A 20,817-nucleotide genomic window follows, 5' to 3' on the forward strand; every position below is an offset into this window, starting at 1 on the left:
ATTTACACTCCAGAAGAGTATATAAACTTAGAACTATAAGGGCGTCATGAAGAAAAAATTTTTTGCATTTTTTTTCTTGCTAAATTTGCACACATATTTTTTCTTTTTAATAAATTTTTTGGAATTTTTGCTCTTACTTTGTCCCTAATTACCACATTCGGCTCATTTTTTTCCTACATACTTCTGATTTGTTTAGAAAGCCAAATTTTTTTCGGCAACGTGAAAAAAAATTTTTTTCTTAATTTTTATCAACTTTGAAAAAAATTTTTCAAAACTTTTTTTTTATTCTAAAATCACTTCTGGTGAGTCCCAGAGATGCTCCAGTTCAAAGGATTTTAAAAAATATCATTTAGGTAAAAAAAAAAAAATTTCGGAAAAATTTCGAAAAATGACGTCATAACTGTCAAAATTGCCCAGAAATGGGTCCTTGATCAGGCCATTTTTGAAATGCAAAAATGCACTTAACGTATACCCATCTTTAAATTGCTATAACTTTTTTTCTAATTATCCGATTCGGCTGAGCCTACATTTTTCTGACTCGTTAGGAGTTTCTGAAAAAAATTTCTTTTGGGGAAAATTCTGTAAACACATTTTTTAAGGAGTTTTTTTGTAAAACATGCCAAAAATTGGCGTTTTTTCAACCCTTAAATTTTCGGTTGTTTTGGAGCGTTTTTTTGACACTTCGCCATTTTTAAATTGCTATAACTTTTTTTCTAATCATCTGTTTTGACTCAGCCTACGTTTTTCTGACTCGTTAGGACTTTCTGCAAAGAACCCTCTTTGTGCGAATAAAAAAAAAATATTTTTTTCGACTTTTTTTTGTAAAACGTGACAAAAATAGTCTGAAAAATTTGTGGTTTTTGAGGGGTTTTCGCCAACTTTAAAATGCTCTAACTTTGTCCCTAATTATCCGTTTTGACTCAGACTTGGTTCGCCAGGCTCGTGAGGACTTTCTGCAATGAACCCTCTTTGTGCGAATTCTGTAAAACAAATTTTTATTCCTTTTTTTTGCAAAAAACCTTTTTAAAAATCGGTGTTTTTTTCAATAGTCAAAATTTAAATTGCTCTAACTTTCTCCCTAATTATCCAATTCTGCCCAATTTTTTGGATTTACACTCCAGAAGAGTATATAAACTTAGAACTATAAGGGCGTCATGAAGAAAAAATTTTTTGCATTTTTTTTCTTGCTAAATTTGCACACATATTTTTTCTTTTTAATAAATTTTTTGGAATTTTTGCTCTTACTTTGTCCCTAATTACCACATTCGGCTCATTTTTTTCCTACATACTTCTGATTTGTTTAGAAAGCCAAATTTTTTTCGGCAACGTGAAAAAAAATTTTTTTCTTAATTTTTATCAACTTTGAAAAAAATTTTTCAAAACTTTTTTTTTATTCTAAAATCACTTCTGGTGAGTCCCAGAGATGCTCCAGTTCAAAGGATTTTAAAAAATATCATTTAGGTAAAAAAAAAAAAATTTCGGAAAAATTTCGAAAAATGACGTCATAACTGTCAAAATTGCCCAGAAATGGGTCCTTGATCAGGCCATTTTTGAAATGCAAAAATGCACTTAACGTATACCCATCTTTAAATTGCTATAACTTTTTTTCTAATTATCCGATTCGGCTGAGCCTACATTTTTCTGACTCGTTAGGAGTTTCTGAAAAAAATTTCTTTTGGGGAAAATTCTGTAAACACATTTTTTAAGGAGTTTTTTTGTAAAACATGCCAAAAATTGGCGTTTTTTCAACCCTTAAATTTTCGGTTGTTTTGGAGCGTTTTTTTGACACTTCGCCATTTTTAAATTGCTATAACTTTTTTTCTAATCATCTGTTTTGACTCAGCCTACGTTTTTCTGACTCGTTAGGACTTTCTGCAAAGAACCCTCTTTGTGCGAATAAAAAAAAAATATTTTTTTCGACTTTTTTTTGTAAAACGTGACAAAAATAGTCTGAAAAATTTGTGGTTTTTGAGGGGTTTTCGCCAACTTTAAAATGCTCTAACTTTGTCCCTAATTATCCGTTTTGACTCAGACTTGGTTCGCCAGGCTCGTGAGGACTTTCTGCAATGAACCCTCTTTGTGCGAATTCTGTAAAACAAATTTTTATTCCTTTTTTTTGCAAAAAACCTTTTTAAAAATCGGTGTTTTTTTCAATAGTCAAAATTTAAATTGCTCTAACTTTCTCCCTAATTATCCAATTCTGCCCAATTTTTTGGATTTACACTCCAGAAGAGTATATAAACTTAGAACTATAAGGGCGTCATGAAGAAAAAATTTTTTGCATTTTTTTTCTTGCTAAATTTGCACACATATTTTTTCTTTTTAATAAATTTTTTGGAATTTTTGCTCTTACTTTGTCCCTAATTACCACATTCGGCTCATTTTTTTCCTACATACTTCTGATTTGTTTAGAAAGCCAAATTTTTTTCGGCAACGTGAAAAAAAATTTTTTTCTTAATTTTTATCAACTTTGAAAAAAATTTTTCAAAACTTTTTTTTTATTCTAAAATCACTTCTGGTGAGTCCCAGAGATGCTCCAGTTCAAAGGATTTTAAAAAATATCATTTAGGTAAAAAAAAAAAAATTTCGGAAAAATTTCGAAAAATGACGTCATAACTGTCAAAATTGCCCAGAAATGGGTCCTTGATCAGGCCATTTTTGAAATGCAAAAATGCACTTAACGTATACCCATCTTTAAATTGCTATAACTTTTTTTCTAATTATCCGATTCGGCTGAGCCTACATTTTTCTGACTCGTTAGGAGTTTCTGAAAAAAATTTCTTTTGGGGAAAATTCTGTAAACACATTTTTTAAGGAGTTTTTTTGTAAAACATGCCAAAAATTGGCGTTTTTTCAACCCTTAAATTTTCGGTTGTTTTGGAGCGTTTTTTTGACACTTCGCCATTTTTAAATTGCTATAACTTTTTTTCTAATCATCTGTTTTGACTCAGCCTACGTTTTTCTGACTCGTTAGGACTTTCTGCAAAGAACCCTCTTTGTGCGAATAAAAAAAAATATTTTTTTCGACTTTTTTTTGTAAAACGTGACAAAAATAGTCTGAAAAATTTGTGGTTTTTGAGGGGTTTTCGCCAACTTTAAAATGCTCTAACTTTGTCCCTAATTATCCGTTTTGACTCAGACTTGGTTCGCCAGGCTCGTGAGGACTTTCTGCAATGAACCCTCTTTGTGCGAATTCTGTAAAACAAATTTTTATTCCTTTTTTTTGCAAAAAACCTTTTTAAAAATCGGTGTTTTTTCAATAGTCAAAATTTAAATTGCTCTAACTTTCTCCCTAATTATCCAATTCTGCCCAATTTTTTGGATTTACACTCCAGAAGAGTATATAAACTTAGAACTATAAGGGCGTCATGAAGAAAAAATTTTTTGCATTTTTTTTCTTGCTAAATTTGCACACATATTTTTTCTTTTTAATAAATTTTTTGGAATTTTTGCTCTTACTTTGTCCCTAATTACCACATTCGGCTCATTTTTTTCCTACATACTTCTGATTTGTTTAGAAAGCCAAATTTTTTTCGGCAACGTGAAAAAAAATTTTTTTCTTAATTTTTATCAACTTTGAAAAAAATTTTTCAAAACTTTTTTTTTATTCTAAAATCACTTCTGGTGAGTCCCAGAGATGCTCCAGTTCAAAGGATTTTAAAAAATATCATTTAGGTAAAAAAAAAAAAAATTTCGGAAAAATTTCGAAAAATGACGTCATAACTGTCAAAATTGCCCAGAAATGGGTCCTTGATCAGGCCATTTTTGAAATGCAAAAATGCACTTAACGTATACCCATCTTTAAATTGCTATAACTTTTTTTCTAATTATCCGATTCGGCTGAGCCTACATTTTTCTGACTCGTTAGGAGTTTCTGAAAAAAATTTCTTTTGGGGAAAATTCTGTAAACACATTTTTTAAGGAGTTTTTTTGTAAAACATGCCAAAAATTGGCGTTTTTTCAACCCTTAAATTTTCGGTTGTTTTGGAGCGTTTTTTTGACACTTCGCCATTTTTAAATTGCTATAACTTTTTTTCTAATCATCTGTTTTGACTCAGCCTACGTTTTTCTGACTCGTTAGGACTTTCTGCAAAGAACCCTCTTTGTGCGAATAAAAAAAAAATATTTTTTTCGACTTTTTTTTGTAAAACGTGACAAAAATAGTCTGAAAAATTTGTGGTTTTTGAGGGGTTTTCGCCAACTTTAAAATGCTCTAACTTTGTCCCTAATTATCCGTTTTGACTCAGACTTGGTTCGCCAGGCTCGTGAGGACTTTCTGCAATGAACCCTCTTTGTGCGAATTCTGTAAAACAAATTTTTATTCCTTTTTTTTGCAAAAAACCTTTTTAAAAATCGGTGTTTTTTTCAATAGTCAAAATTTAAATTGCTCTAACTTTCTCCCTAATTATCCAATTCTGCCCAATTTTTTGGATTTACACTCCAGAAGAGTATATAAACTTAGAACTATAAGGGCGTCATGAAGAAAAAATTTTTTGCATTTTTTTTCTTGCTAAATTTGCACACATATTTTTTCTTTTTAATAAATTTTTTGGAATTTTTGCTCTTACTTTGTCCCTAATTACCACATTCGGCTCATTTTTTTCCTACATACTTCTGATTTGTTTAGAAAGCCAAATTTTTTTCGGCAACGTGAAAAAAAATTTTTTTCTTAATTTTTATCAACTTTGAAAAAAATTTTTCAAAACTTTTTTTTTATTCTAAAATCACTTCTGGTGAGTCCCAGAGATGCTCCAGTTCAAAGGATTTTAAAAAATATCATTTAGGTAAAAAAAAAAAAATTTCGGAAAAATTTCGAAAAATGACGTCATAACTGTCAAAATTGCCCAGAAATGGGTCCTTGATCAGGCCATTTTTGAAATGCAAAAATGCACTTAACGTATACCCATCTTTAAATTGCTATAACTTTTTTTCTAATTATCCGATTCGGCTGAGCCTACATTTTTCTGACTCGTTAGGAGTTTCTGAAAAAAATTTCTTTTGGGGAAAATTCTGTAAACACATTTTTTAAGGAGTTTTTTTGTAAAACATGCCAAAAATTGGCGTTTTTTCAACCCTTAAATTTTCGGTTGTTTTGGAGCGTTTTTTTGACACTTCGCCATTTTTAAATTGCTATAACTTTTTTTCTAATCATCTGTTTTGACTCAGCCTACGTTTTTCTGACTCGTTAGGACTTTCTGCAAAGAACCCTCTTTGTGCGAATAAAAAAAAAATATTTTTTTCGACTTTTTTTTGTAAAACGTGACAAAAATAGTCTGAAAAATTTGTGGTTTTTGAGGGGTTTTCGCCAACTTTAAAATGCTCTAACTTTGTCCCTAATTATCCGTTTTGACTCAGACTTGGTTCGCCAGGCTCGTGAGGACTTTCTGCAATGAACCCTCTTTGTGCGAATTCTGTAAAACAAATTTTTATTCCTTTTTTTTGCAAAAAACCTTTTTAAAAATCGGTGTTTTTTTCAATAGTCAAAATTTAAATTGCTCTAACTTTCTCCCTAATTATCCAATTCTGCCCAATTTTTTGGATTTACACTCCAGAAGAGTATATAAACTTAGAACTATAAGGGCGTCATGAAGAAAAAATTTTTTGCATTTTTTTTCTTGCTAAATTTGCACACATATTTTTTCTTTTTAATAAATTTTTTGGAATTTTTGCTCTTACTTTGTCCCTAATTACCACATTCGGCTCATTTTTTTCCTACATACTTCTGATTTGTTTAGAAAGCCAAATTTTTTTCGGCAACGTGAAAAAAAATTTTTTTCTTAATTTTTATCAACTTTGAAAAAAATTTTTCAAAACTTTTTTTTTATTCTAAAATCACTTCTGGTGAGTCCCAGAGATGCTCCAGTTCAAAGGATTTTAAAAAATATCATTTAGGTAAAAAAAAAAAAATTTCGGAAAAATTTCGAAAAATGACGTCATAACTGTCAAAATTGCCCAGAAATGGGTCCTTGATCAGGCCATTTTTGAAATGCAAAAATGCACTTAACGTATACCCATCTTTAAATTGCTATAACTTTTTTTCTAATTATCCGATTCGGCTGAGCCTACATTTTTCTGACTCGTTAGGAGTTTCTGAAAAAAATTTCTTTTGGGGAAAATTCTGTAAACACATTTTTTAAGGAGTTTTTTTGTAAAACATGCCAAAAATTGGCGTTTTTTCAACCCTTAAATTTTCGGTTGTTTTGGAGCGTTTTTTTGACACTTCGCCATTTTTAAATTGCTATAACTTTTTTTCTAATCATCTGTTTTGACTCAGCCTACGTTTTTCTGACTCGTTAGGACTTTCTGCAAAGAACCCTCTTTGTGCGAATAAAAAAAAAATATTTTTTTCGACTTTTTTTTGTAAAACGTGACAAAAATAGTCTGAAAAATTTGTGGTTTTTGAGGGGTTTTCGCCAACTTTAAAATGCTCTAACTTTGTCCCTAATTATCCGTTTTGACTCAGACTTGGTTCGCCAGGCTCGTGAGGACTTTCTGCAATGAACCCTCTTTGTGCGAATTCTGTAAAACAAATTTTTATTCCTTTTTTTTGCAAAAAACCTTTTTAAAAATCGGTGTTTTTTTCAATAGTCAAAATTTAAATTGCTCTAACTTTCTCCCTAATTATCCAATTCTGCCCAATTTTTTGGATTTACACTCCAGAAGAGTATATAAACTTAGAACTATAAGGGCGTCATGAAGAAAAAATTTTTTGCATTTTTTTTCTTGCTAAATTTGCACACATATTTTTTCTTTTTAATAAATTTTTTGGAATTTTTGCTCTTACTTTGTCCCTAATTACCACATTCGGCTCATTTTTTTCCTACATACTTCTGATTTGTTTAGAAAGCCAAATTTTTTTCGGCAACGTGAAAAAAAATTTTTTTCTTAATTTTTATCAACTTTGAAAAAAATTTTTCAAAACTTTTTTTTTATTCTAAAATCACTTCTGGTGAGTCCCAGAGATGCTCCAGTTCAAAGGATTTTAAAAAATATCATTTAGGTAAAAAAAAAAAAATTTCGGAAAAATTTCGAAAAATGACGTCATAACTGTCAAAATTGCCCAGAAATGGGTCCTTGATCAGGCCATTTTTGAAATGCAAAAATGCACTTAACGTATACCCATCTTTAAATTGCTATAACTTTTTTTCTAATTATCCGATTCGGCTGAGCCTACATTTTTCTGACTCGTTAGGAGTTTCTGAAAAAAATTTCTTTTGGGGAAAATTCTGTAAACACATTTTTTAAGGAGTTTTTTTGTAAAACATGCCAAAAATTGGCGTTTTTTCAACCCTTAAATTTTCGGTTGTTTTGGAGCGTTTTTTTGACACTTCGCCATTTTTAAATTGCTATAACTTTTTTTCTAATCATCTGTTTTGACTCAGCCTACGTTTTTCTGACTCGTTAGGACTTTCTGCAAAGAACCCTCTTTGTGCGAATAAAAAAAAAATATTTTTTTCGACTTTTTTTTGTAAAACGTGACAAAAATAGTCTGAAAAATTTGTGGTTTTTGAGGGGTTTTCGCCAACTTTAAAATGCTCTAACTTTGTCCCTAATTATCCGTTTTGACTCAGACTTGGTTCGCCAGGCTCGTGAGGACTTTCTGCAATGAACCCTCTTTGTGCGAATTCTGTAAAACAAATTTTTATTCCTTTTTTTTGCAAAAAACCTTTTTAAAAATCGGTGTTTTTTTCAATAGTCAAAATTTAAATTGCTCTAACTTTCTCCCTAATTATCCAATTCTGCCCAATTTTTTGGATTTACACTCCAGAAGAGTATATAAACTTAGAACTATAAGGGCGTCATGAAGAAAAAATTTTTTGCATTTTTTTTCTTGCTAAATTTGCACACATATTTTTTCTTTTTAATAAATTTTTTGGAATTTTTGCTCTTACTTTGTCCCTAATTACCACATTCGGCTCATTTTTTTCCTACATACTTCTGATTTGTTTAGAAAGCCAAATTTTTTTCGGCAACGTGAAAAAAAATTTTTTTCTTAATTTTTATCAACTTTGAAAAAAATTTTTCAAAACTTTTTTTTTATTCTAAAATCACTTCTGGTGAGTCCCAGAGATGCTCCAGTTCAAAGGATTTTAAAAAATATCATTTAGGTAAAAAAAAAAAAATTTCGGAAAAATTTCGAAAAATGACGTCATAACTGTCAAAATTGCCCAGAAATGGGTCCTTGATCAGGCCATTTTTGAAATGCAAAAATGCACTTAACGTATACCCATCTTTAAATTGCTATAACTTTTTTTCTAATTATCCGATTCGGCTGAGCCTACATTTTTCTGACTCGTTAGGAGTTTCTGAAAAAAATTTCTTTTGGGGAAAATTCTGTAAACACATTTTTTAAGGAGTTTTTTTGTAAAACATGCCAAAAATTGGCGTTTTTTCAACCCTTAAATTTTCGGTTGTTTTGGAGCGTTTTTTTGACACTTCGCCATTTTTAAATTGCTATAACTTTTTTTCTAATCATCTGTTTTGACTCAGCCTACGTTTTTCTGACTCGTTAGGACTTTCTGCAAAGAACCCTCTTTGTGCGAATAAAAAAAAAATATTTTTTTCGACTTTTTTTTGTAAAACGTGACAAAAATAGTCTGAAAAATTTGTGGTTTTTGAGGGGTTTTCGCCAACTTTAAAATGCTCTAACTTTGTCCCTAATTATCCGTTTTGACTCAGACTTGGTTCGCCAGGCTCGTGAGGACTTTCTGCAATGAACCCTCTTTGTGCGAATTCTGTAAAACAAATTTTTATTCCTTTTTTTTGCAAAAAACCTTTTTAAAAATCGGTGTTTTTTCAATAGTCAAAATTTAAATTGCTCTAACTTTCTCCCTAATTATCCAATTCTGCCCAATTTTTTGGATTTACACTCCAGAAGAGTATATAAACTTAGAACTATAAGGGCGTCATGAAGAAAAAATTTTTTGCATTTTTTTTCTTGCTAAATTTGCACACATATTTTTTCTTTTTAATAAATTTTTTGGAATTTTTGCTCTTACTTTGTCCCTAATTACCACATTCGGCTCATTTTTTTCCTACATACTTCTGATTTGTTTAGAAAGCCAAATTTTTTTCGGCAACGTGAAAAAAAATTTTTTTCTTAATTTTTATCAACTTTGAAAAAAATTTTTCAAAACTTTTTTTTTATTCTAAAATCACTTCTGGTGAGTCCCAGAGATGCTCCAGTTCAAAGGATTTTAAAAAATATCATTTAGGTAAAAAAAAAAAAATTTCGGAAAAATTTCGAAAAATGACGTCATAACTGTCAAAATTGCCCAGAAATGGGTCCTTGATCAGGCCATTTTTGAAATGCAAAAATGCACTTAACGTATACCCATCTTTAAATTGCTATAACTTTTTTTCTAATTATCCGATTCGGCTGAGCCTACATTTTTCTGACTCGTTAGGAGTTTCTGAAAAAAATTTCTTTTGGGGAAAATTCTGTAAACACATTTTTTAAGGAGTTTTTTTGTAAAACATGCCAAAAATTGGCGTTTTTTCAACCCTTAAATTTTCGGTTGTTTTGGAGCGTTTTTTTGACACTTCGCCATTTTTAAATTGCTATAACTTTTTTTCTAATCATCTGTTTTGACTCAGCCTACGTTTTTCTGACTCGTTAGGACTTTCTGCAAAGAACCCTCTTTGTGCGAATAAAAAAAAAATATTTTTTTCGACTTTTTTTTGTAAAACGTGACAAAAATAGTCTGAAAAATTTGTGGTTTTTGAGGGGTTTTCGCCAACTTTAAAATGCTCTAACTTTGTCCCTAATTATCCGTTTTGACTCAGACTTGGTTCGCCAGGCTCGTGAGGACTTTCTGCAATGAACCCTCTTTGTGCGAATTCTGTAAAACAAATTTTTATTCCTTTTTTTTGCAAAAAACCTTTTTAAAAATCGGTGTTTTTTTCAATAGTCAAAATTTAAATTGCTCTAACTTTCTCCCTAATTATCCAATTCTGCCCAATTTTTTGGATTTACACTCCAGAAGAGTATATAAACTTAGAACTATAAGGGCGTCATGAAGAAAAAATTTTTTGCATTTTTTTTCTTGCTAAATTTGCACACATATTTTTTCTTTTTAATAAATTTTTTGGAATTTTTGCTCTTACTTTGTCCCTAATTACCACATTCGGCTCATTTTTTTCCTACATACTTCTGATTTGTTTAGAAAGCCAAATTTTTTTCGGCAACGTGAAAAAAAATTTTTTTCTTAATTTTTATCAACTTTGAAAAAAATTTTTCAAAACTTTTTTTTTATTCTAAAATCACTTCTGGTGAGTCCCAGAGATGCTCCAGTTCAAAGGATTTTAAAAAATATCATTTAGGTAAAAAAAAAAAAATTTCGGAAAAATTTCGAAAAATGACGTCATAACTGTCAAAATTGCCCAGAAATGGGTCCTTGATCAGGCCATTTTTGAAATGCAAAAATGCACTTAACGTATACCCATCTTTAAATTGCTATAACTTTTTTTCTAATTATCCGATTCGGCTGAGCCTACATTTTTCTGACTCGTTAGGAGTTTCTGAAAAAAATTTCTTTTGGGGAAAATTCTGTAAACACATTTTTTAAGGAGTTTTTTTGTAAAACATGCCAAAAATTGGCGTTTTTTCAACCCTTAAATTTTCGGTTGTTTTGGAGCGTTTTTTTGACACTTCGCCATTTTTAAATTGCTATAACTTTTTTTCTAATCATCTGTTTTGACTCAGCCTACGTTTTTCTGACTCGTTAGGACTTTCTGCAAAGAACCCTCTTTGTGCGAATAAAAAAAAATATTTTTTTCGACTTTTTTTTGTAAAACGTGACAAAAATAGTCTGAAAAATTTGTGGTTTTTGAGGGGTTTTCGCCAACTTTAAAATGCTCTAACTTTGTCCCTAATTATCCGTTTTGACTCAGACTTGGTTCGCCAGGCTCGTGAGGACTTTCTGCAATGAACCCTCTTTGTGCGAATTCTGTAAAACAAATTTTTATTCCTTTTTTTTGCAAAAAACCTTTTTAAAAATCGGTGTTTTTTCAATAGTCAAAATTTAAATTGCTCTAACTTTCTCCCTAATTATCCAATTCTGCCCAATTTTTTGGATTTACACTCCAGAAGAGTATATAAACTTAGAACTATAAGGGCGTCATGAAGAAAAAATTTTTTGCATTTTTTTTCTTGCTAAATTTGCACACATATTTTTTCTTTTTAATAAATTTTTTGGAATTTTTGCTCTTACTTTGTCCCTAATTACCACATTCGGCTCATTTTTTTCCTACATACTTCTGATTTGTTTAGAAAGCCAAATTTTTTTCGGCAACGTGAAAAAAAATTTTTTTCTTAATTTTTATCAACTTTGAAAAAAATTTTTCAAAACTTTTTTTTTATTCTAAAATCACTTCTGGTGAGTCCCAGAGATGCTCCAGTTCAAAGGATTTTAAAAAATATCATTTAGGTAAAAAAAAAAAAATTTCGGAAAAATTTCGAAAAATGACGTCATAACTGTCAAAATTGCCCAGAAATGGGTCCTTGATCAGGCCATTTTTGAAATGCAAAAATGCACTTAACGTATACCCATCTTTAAATTGCTATAACTTTTTTTCTAATTATCCGATTCGGCTGAGCCTACATTTTTCTGACTCGTTAGGAGTTTCTGAAAAAAATTTCTTTTGGGGAAAATTCTGTAAACACATTTTTTAAGGAGTTTTTTTGTAAAACATGCCAAAAATTGGCGTTTTTTCAACCCTTAAATTTTCGGTTGTTTTGGAGCGTTTTTTTGACACTTCGCCATTTTTAAATTGCTATAACTTTTTTTCTAATCATCTGTTTTGACTCAGCCTACGTTTTTCTGACTCGTTAGGACTTTCTGCAAAGAACCCTCTTTGTGCGAATAAAAAAAAATATTTTTTTCGACTTTTTTTTGTAAAACGTGACAAAAATAGTCTGAAAAATTTGTGGTTTTTGAGGGGTTTTCGCCAACTTTAAAATGCTCTAACTTTGTCCCTAATTATCCGTTTTGACTCAGACTTGGTTCGCCAGGCTCGTGAGGACTTTCTGCAATGAACCCTCTTTGTGCGAATTCTGTAAAACAAATTTTTATTCCTTTTTTTTGCAAAAAACCTTTTTAAAAATCGGTGTTTTTTTCAATAGTCAAAATTTAAATTGCTCTAACTTTCTCCCTAATTATCCAATTCTGCCCAATTTTTTGGATTTACACTCCAGAAGAGTATATAAACTTAGAACTATAAGGGCGTCATGAAGAAAAAATTTTTTGCATTTTTTTTCTTGCTAAATTTGCACACATATTTTTTCTTTTTAATAAATTTTTTGGAATTTTTGCTCTTACTTTGTCCCTAATTACCACATTCGGCTCATTTTTTTCCTACATACTTCTGATTTGTTTAGAAAGCCAAATTTTTTTCGGCAACGTGAAAAAAAATTTTTTTCTTAATTTTTATCAACTTTGAAAAAAATTTTTCAAAACTTTTTTTTTATTCTAAAATCACTTCTGGTGAGTCCCAGAGATGCTCCAGTTCAAAGGATTTTAAAAAATATCATTTAGGTAAAAAAAAAAAAATTTCGGAAAAATTTCGAAAAATGACGTCATAACTGTCAAAATTGCCCAGAAATGGGTCCTTGATCAGGCCATTTTTGAAATGCAAAAATGCACTTAACGTATACCCATCTTTAAATTGCTATAACTTTTTTTCTAATTATCCGATTCGGCTGAGCCTACATTTTTCTGACTCGTTAGGAGTTTCTGAAAAAAATTTCTTTTGGGGAAAATTCTGTAAACACATTTTTTAAGGAGTTTTTTTGTAAAACATGCCAAAAATTGGCGTTTTTTCAACCCTTAAATTTTCGGTTGTTTTGGAGCGTTTTTTTGACACTTCGCCATTTTTAAATTGCTATAACTTTTTTTCTAATCATCTGTTTTGACTCAGCCTACGTTTTTCTGACTCGTTAGGACTTTCTGCAAAGAACCCTCTTTGTGCGAATAAAAAAAAAATATTTTTTTCGACTTTTTTTTGTAAAACGTGACAAAAATAGTCTGAAAAATTTGTGGTTTTTGAGGGGTTTTCGCCAACTTTAAAATGCTCTAACTTTGTCCCTAATTATCCGTTTTGACTCAGACTTGGTTCGCCAGGCTCGTGAGGACTTTCTGCAATGAACCCTCTTTGTGCGAATTCTGTAAAACAAATTTTTATTCCTTTTTTTTGCAAAAAACCTTTTTAAAAATCGGTGTTTTTTTCAATAGTCAAAATTTAAATTGCTCTAACTTTCTCCCTAATTATCCAATTCTGCCCAATTTTTTGGATTTACACTCCAGAAGAGTATATAAACTTAGAACTATAAGGGCGTCATGAAGAAAAAATTTTTTGCATTTTTTTTCTTGCTAAATTTGCACACATATTTTTTCTTTTTAATAAATTTTTTGGAATTTTTGCTCTTACTTTGTCCCTAATTACCACATTCGGCTCATTTTTTTCCTACATACTTCTGATTTGTTTAGAAAGCCAAATTTTTTTCGGCAACGTGAAAAAAAATTTTTTTCTTAATTTTTATCAACTTTGAAAAAAATTTTTCAAAACTTTTTTTTTATTCTAAAATCACTTCTGGTGAGTCCCAGAGATGCTCCAGTTCAAAGGATTTTAAAAAATATCATTTAGGTAAAAAAAAAAAAATTTCGGAAAAATTTCGAAAAATGACGTCATAACTGTCAAAATTGCCCAGAAATGGGTCCTTGATCAGGCCATTTTTGAAATGCAAAAATGCACTTAACGTATACCCATCTTTAAATTGCTATAACTTTTTTTCTAATTATCCGATTCGGCTGAGCCTACATTTTTCTGACTCGTTAGGAGTTTCTGAAAAAAATTTCTTTTGGGGAAAATTCTGTAAACACATTTTTTAAGGAGTTTTTTTGTAAAACATGCCAAAAATTGGCGTTTTTTCAACCCTTAAATTTTCGGTTGTTTTGGAGCGTTTTTTTGACACTTCGCCATTTTTAAATTGCTATAACTTTTTTTCTAATCATCTGTTTTGACTCAGCCTACGTTTTTCTGACTCGTTAGGACTTTCTGCAAAGAACCCTCTTTGTGCGAATAAAAAAAAATATTTTTTTCGACTTTTTTTTGTAAAACGTGACAAAAATAGTCTGAAAAATTTGTGGTTTTTGAGGGGTTTTCGCCAACTTTAAAATGCTCTAACTTTGTCCCTAATTATCCGTTTTGACTCAGACTTGGTTCGCCAGGCTCGTGAGGACTTTCTGCAATGAACCCTCTTTGTGCGAATTCTGTAAAACAAATTTTTATTCCTTTTTTTTGCAAAAAACCTTTTTAAAAATCGGTGTTTTTTTCAATAGTCAAAATTTAAATTGCTCTAACTTTCTCCCTAATTATCCAATTCTGCCCAATTTTTTGGATTTACACTCCAGAAGAGTATATAAACTTAGAACTATAAGGGCGTCATGAAGAAAAAATTTTTTGCATTTTTTTTCTTGCTAAATTTGCACACATATTTTTTCTTTTTAATAAATTTTTTGGAATTTTTGCTCTTACTTTGTCCCTAATTACCACATTCGGCTCATTTTTTTCCTACATACTTCTGATTTGTTTAGAAAGCCAAATTTTTTTCGGCAACGTGAAAAAAAATTTTTTTCTTAATTTTTATCAACTTTGAAAAAAATTTTTCAAAACTTTTTTTTTATTCTAAAATCACTTCTGGTGAGTCCCAGAGATGCTCCAGTTCAAAGGATTTTAAAAAATATCATTTAGGTAAAAAAAAAAAAATTTCGGAAAAATTTCGAAAAATGACGTCATAACTGTCAAAATTGCCCAGAAATGGGTCCTTGATCAGGCCATTTTTGAAATGCAAAAATGCACTTAACGTATACCCATCTTTAAATTGCTATAACTTTTTTTCTAATTATCCGATTCGGCTGAGCCTACATTTTTCTGACTCGTTAGGAGTTTCTGAAAAAAATTTCTTTTGGGGAAAATTCTGTAAACACATTTTTTAAGGAGTTTTTTTGTAAAACATGCCAAAAATTGGCGTTTTTTCAACCCTTAAATTTTCGGTTGTTTTGGAGCGTTTTTTTGACACTTCGCCATTTTTAAATTGCTATAACTTTTTTTCTAATCATCTGTTTTGACTCAGCCTACGTTTTTCTGACTCGTTAGGACTTTCTGCAAAGAACCCTCTTTGTGCGAATAAAAAAAAAATATTTTTTTCGACTTTTTTTTGTAAAACGTGACAAAAATAGTCTGAAAAATTTGTGGTTTTTGAGGGGTTTTCGCCAACTTTAAAATGCTCTAACTTTGTCCCTAATTATCCGTTTTGACTCAGACTTGGTTCGCCAGGCTCGTGAGGACTTTCTGCAATGAACCCTCTTTGTGCGAATTCTGTAAAACAAATTTTTATTCCTTTTTTTTGCAAAAAACCTTTTTAAAAATCGGTGTTTTTTCAATAGTCAAAATTTAAATTGCTCTAACTTTCTCCCTAATTATCCAATTCTGCCCAATTTTTTGGATTTACACTCCAGAAGAGTATATAAACTTAGAACTATAAGGGCGTCATGAAGAAAAAATTTTTTGCATTTTTTTTCTTGCTAAATTTGCACACATATTTTTTCTTTTTAATAAATTTTTTGGAATTTTTGCTCTTACTTTGTCCCTAATTACCACATTCGGCTCATTTTTTTCCTACATACTTCTGATTTGTTTAGAAAGCCAAATTTTTTTCGGCAACGTGAAAAAAAATTTTTTTCTTAATTTTTATCAACTTTGAAAAAAATTTTTCAAAACTTTTTTTTTATTCTAAAATCACTTCTGGTGAGTCCCAGAGATGCTCCAGTTCAAAGGATTTTAAAAAATATCATTTAGGTAAAAAAAAAAAAATTTCGGAAAAATTTCGAAAAATGACGTCATAACTGTCAAAATTGCCCAGAAATGGGTCCTTGATCAGGCCATTTTTGAAATGCAAAAATGCACTTAACGTATACCCATCTTTAAATTGCTATAACTTTTTTTCTAATTATCCGATTCGGCTGAGCCTACATTTTTCTGACTCGTTAGGAGTTTCTGAAAAAAATTTCTTTTGGGGAAAATTCTGTAAACACATTTTTTAAGGAGTTTTTTTGTAAAACATGCCAAAAATTGGCGTTTTTTCAACCCTTAAATTTTCGGTTGTTTTGGAGCGTTTTTTTGACACTTCGCCATTTTTAAATTGCTATAACTTTTTTTCTAATCATCTGTTTTGACTCAGCCTACGTTTTTCTGACTCGTTAGGACTTTCTGCAAAGAACCCTCTTTGTGCGAATAAAAAAAAAATATTTTTTTCGACTTTTTTTTGTAAAACGTGACAAAAATAGTCTGAAAAATTTGTGGTTTTTGAGGGGTTTTCGCCAACTTTAAAATGCTCTAACTTTGTCCCTAATTACCCAATTCTGCCCATTTTTTTGGATTTACATGTAGAAATTATGTTCGGTCAAATTTTTTTTTTTTTTTTTTTTTTTTTTTTTTCAAGTTTTTTGGAAATTTTTTTTGTACTAATCTTTATTACACAGTTTAGTATTTCTTGTTAATAATGTACCTTTTTATGTTGCTTGACATGTTTTTTGCTGCAGAATTTTGACTTAATTTAATGGCTCTCTTCGTCCGTATTTTCTTGACAGAATTATTAGTTCAACCAGCAAACTCCTTTTACTGCCAAGTACAATAAGACGCTTAAATTGTGGTCACCTTCAAATTGTTAAACAGTAATTATTCAGCTCAAATTTTTTTGACAAAATCAATGCTCAGTTGAGCGCCAATTATTTTATTTATTTTTACTTAAAATAATAAAAGAATATTCTTTATAATTACACTAATAAATTTATCTTGAGACTCTATTTGAACAAAGGGAAGGGGGGGGGGGGGGTGATTTAACTGAGACAAGCAAATTAAGAACAATATTCAATTTATTATAATTAACTCACTAAATGGTATTGTTTTATCGTTACAAACGCTGGACCTGATGTTAACAATAATTTGAACGCTGGTTGACACAGTCCTCTTAGGTTGTATCATACACTTCGATAACTCAAAATTGTTCGAAATTATGAGTATCTCAACACACTAGGTTTTAACCTCAAAATTTACACACACTCGCCATGTGCTCGACTCGGCGCGTCTCATACAATCTCGTTCTGCCACGGTGGACAGTGTTCAACCTGATGTCAGACGAGTCAAAATCGTTTCAAATTAAACGAAATTAATAATTAAATTATTCGTCACTACCTGTAGTGATGCTAAAAAATTAACCGCTAATAAAGAACTCAAATATAATAAACAAAAAAGAAGATGAAACAAAACTTATAAATTTTTGTTAAACTGAACGAACTCCTAGAGTTTATCTGTTGATTTTCTCCCGTCGATAACTCTTCGTCTTTCCTCATAAAATTCTTTCATGGCCAGTGTTACCGCATCAGCTGGTAATCCGGCCAGAGCTTGAACTAAGGAGCGCGTTTGCTCGATGAATCGGTCCGTGTCATCCTTCTGGATTGGCGGCTGCGATATCATCGGCGGTGGTTGGGTAAACGTTGGTATTGGTGCATTTTGGTGTGTTACTGGGGTTGGCAGCATTGGTGGTGCGATTGTGGGCGATGGCAAGGCCCAATTTGGCGGTGGAATCGACATATCTACAGGTAATTTTGGGGGGATTAATGTTGCTGTTGGAACTTGTTCCAACAATTCCCATGCCTCGTCCCGATCCAATTCTTCCTCCTCTGTTGATTCTCTCCTCTCATCGTTTTTTTCCTTTTCTAGGATTATTTGTTCAGGACGTTCTAATTTGACCACTTTTGACATTTGAGTTCCTCGGCCTACATCCAATATGTTCTGTTTTGGAATCGTGATCACCTCTACCTCAGACTCATCCCTCTTCAGCTTCTTGACTATTAGTTGAACGCTGCTTCCTTGATCAACGTCCCTTTTGAGCTTCTCTTGTACGCTCAATTTTCCTGAATCTGTCATTCTATCTTTAACTTTTGCGATCCGTTCAGACCTGAAATCATTGTAATTAGTTTTACCATACTTCTTCAACATGTCAATTCTATGTTGATCAGCACAGCGAGGACATTCAGTCATGGTGACTCCACGCCTACCACAATTGCGACAATAACCATATTGAGGGTTAGGACAATCACTGCGCTTGTGTCCCATCTTCCAACAGCTGATACATGATCCAAGCGGTGGATCAACTCTAGGGTCGGTGGGAATCGGCTTGAGATTCCCAAACATTACACCTCGTTTAATGATCGGAAGAACGCTTCTTCCATGTTCGATTTTTCTTTCCTTTCTCTGTCTATCTCTGCCAGCTGATGACACATCATCATCAGTATAATAGGAAGATTTCCGGCTCCTGGAACTGGTCGATGGCTCTTCTGGAGGTACATCCTCCCAGCTGATAAGGTCAGATTCATTGCTGTTTTTTTCAGAATGGAATGACCTCTTCCCTGATGATCCTGACATATTTCGGACTATTCCTTCTAAAACAAACTCTCTCTCTGACTTCACACAACGCTGGTAAATATTAATTCGGGATGTTGGTATCCGAACAATTATTATCGGTGGAAACTGAAACAGTATGAACAAAATAATACTAATTATTAAACATTCGTGGCAGAAGATAACGATTAACAGCATGTGATTGTTAGGTTCTCAATGGTAATTTTTTCGACTACTTTTCTCTTTAAATATTTAATAAATTGAGCTCAAATTTTGTACGAAAATCTAAAATACAATAAAGAAAGGCAAAGATGTGCAAAAGTTTTAATATCTTTAAGAATAATTATTACAAATTACTTTAAAATTGTAAGTTGTCACGGTCACCTCTAATCAATTTCTCGTCTTTACTGATTTCAAAGTGTATTATTATAATTTATTTTTGAATTATCAAAACTTTTGCACATCACTACTCTTCTCTATCACATTTTAGACTTTCTTAGAAAATTTAAGCTCAATTTATTAAATATTTAAAGAGAAAAGTGGTCGAAAAAATAACCATGGAATTTCTAACAGTCACATGCTGTTTAGTTCTGAAACGTGCAGTTTTGTGATCCTGTGACTATTTTGTGTACTTAATACGTAAACCAATGGAGATAATATTTTCACGTTTTTAAATGGACCTTCAAATTTGGGTGCTAATTTAGTCGCAAATTTGTTTCTTAGCACCACTGGATAATTGATGCGTTGTCCAGAGTACTTGATCTCCAATATTGAACGTGCCATTTTTAAGTCCACGTTAACAATATTATTTTCTACTAAACGTCGTTGTTCATTTCTCAACTCTCGGTAACTGTAGTAGTCCGAATCTTCGAGCATGTGACTAAATTGTTGCAATTTAACCATTTTTGGAACAACAGCGGAGGATATTCGAGGAAACGAAGAAGTTGTCGTATGAACTATTGCGCTGGTAAATTGGGGTGCTGCCGAACTAATTGAGGTAGTGACAATGCTAGTCGATGTCATGTTAGAGGTGGAAACTATCAACGAGGGGGAAATAGATAACGACTAGAAACAGTGTGGGTCTTTTGACATTCAGTCGAATGCGTTGACACTACCGTAATATTACTTTCAATTCCCGCGCTAGTGTCAAATTGCTGTTCATGTTGTTCACCAAATTCCGTTGTTTTCAGCCCACCTTCATATTCCTTACGCAGGGTCACGTTGGAAGTAAGTTCCACGCGTACCGCTGGAAATGCTTCAGAAATAAATATTGTTTGTGATTCAGCAGCATCATAGACTGTATCCCAAGGAATATCGGCTTTTTCAGGTAATTCTGGTTCACGTAATACTTGAAGGATTTTATTTTCGTTTCTTTAAAAGTAATGAACAATGAAACTGCAAAGATTTACACAAAAAAATTCCAGAAATATTGTTTAAGGTATATTTTGAGACTAAGGCATTACTCGTTATGAATCTGCATTGCAACTTTCAAATGCAATTTTTTATTTGTTGGTTGAGTTAAACAAAATGGAGAAAATAATGAATATTTGATAAATAAAACATATAATCCCAACCCCCAAAGAAAAAATGAATGATTTAGACCAATAAAAATAATAAACAAACTCCTCCTATTTTCAAAATCAATTTTTCTATTTGTTGGTTAAGTTAATCAAAATAAAGAAAAAATTAATATTTAAAAAATAAAACATAATTCCAAGCCCAAAAAAATGGATGTTTTAGACCAATAAAATAAAATTTAAACTCATCCTTCTTAAAGAAAGCTATTTTTTTATTTGTTGGTTAAGATAAACAAAATAGAGCAAATATTAAACTTTGAAAAATGTAAAATTTTGTCTCAACCCCTCACGAAAAAATATTCAAACTCTTCCTATTTTTAAAATCAATTTTTCTATTTGTTCGTTAATCTAAACAAAATGGAAAAAATGTATGTTTAAAAAATGAAACATATAATTTCAACTCCCAAACCCCAACAAATAAAAAATTAAGGGGCTGGATGCATCCAGCCCCTCAATTGCATTTTGAAAATAGGAGGAGTTTGTTTTTATTGTCCAGAAGTCTTTTTTTCTTAATGCGTTAAGACTAAATGTAACTTTTCTAAAATTAAATATTCACTTCCTTTTTGTACTGTTGAAACAACGAATAAAAAAAAATTGCTTTCTTAAAGTAGGAGGAGTTAAAATCTCATTTTAATTGGTCTAAAAAGTAAACTTTCTAATAATTTTAGAAAAACGGAGAAAAATTGCCTATTTTATCTTTTGTAGTATAATTGATTGTAGCACTATTTCTATTTACTTTCAGCTTTTTTATTTTTTATATTCTATTAAATATACTATT

General features: G+C 31.1%; 1 protein-coding gene across 3 annotated transcripts in view; it reads right to left on the reverse strand.

Moving 5' to 3' along the window:
• Window positions 1-16,916: 16,916 nt before the first annotated feature.
• LOC122499063 overlaps window positions 16,917-20,817 on the reverse strand; it is a 693,598-nt gene continuing 689,697 nt past the window's right edge. For all 3 annotated transcript variants that reach the window (XM_043607134.1, XM_043607133.1, XM_043607131.1), the window contains one exon: window positions 16,917-18,591. In XM_043607134.1, coding sequence (XP_043463069.1) covers window positions 17,359-18,486 — 1,128 coding nt within the window. In that variant the 5' untranslated portion in view covers window positions 18,487-18,591 and the 3' untranslated portion in view covers window positions 16,917-17,358. The remainder of the gene's footprint in view (window positions 18,592-20,817) is intronic.

The sequence above is a fragment of the Leptopilina heterotoma genome, unplaced genomic scaffold, assembly GCF_015476425.1.
Source record: "Leptopilina heterotoma isolate Lh14 unplaced genomic scaffold, ASM1547642v1 Lhet_164, whole genome shotgun sequence".
In the NCBI taxonomy this organism is placed as follows: Eukaryota; Metazoa; Arthropoda; class Insecta; order Hymenoptera; family Figitidae; genus Leptopilina; species Leptopilina heterotoma.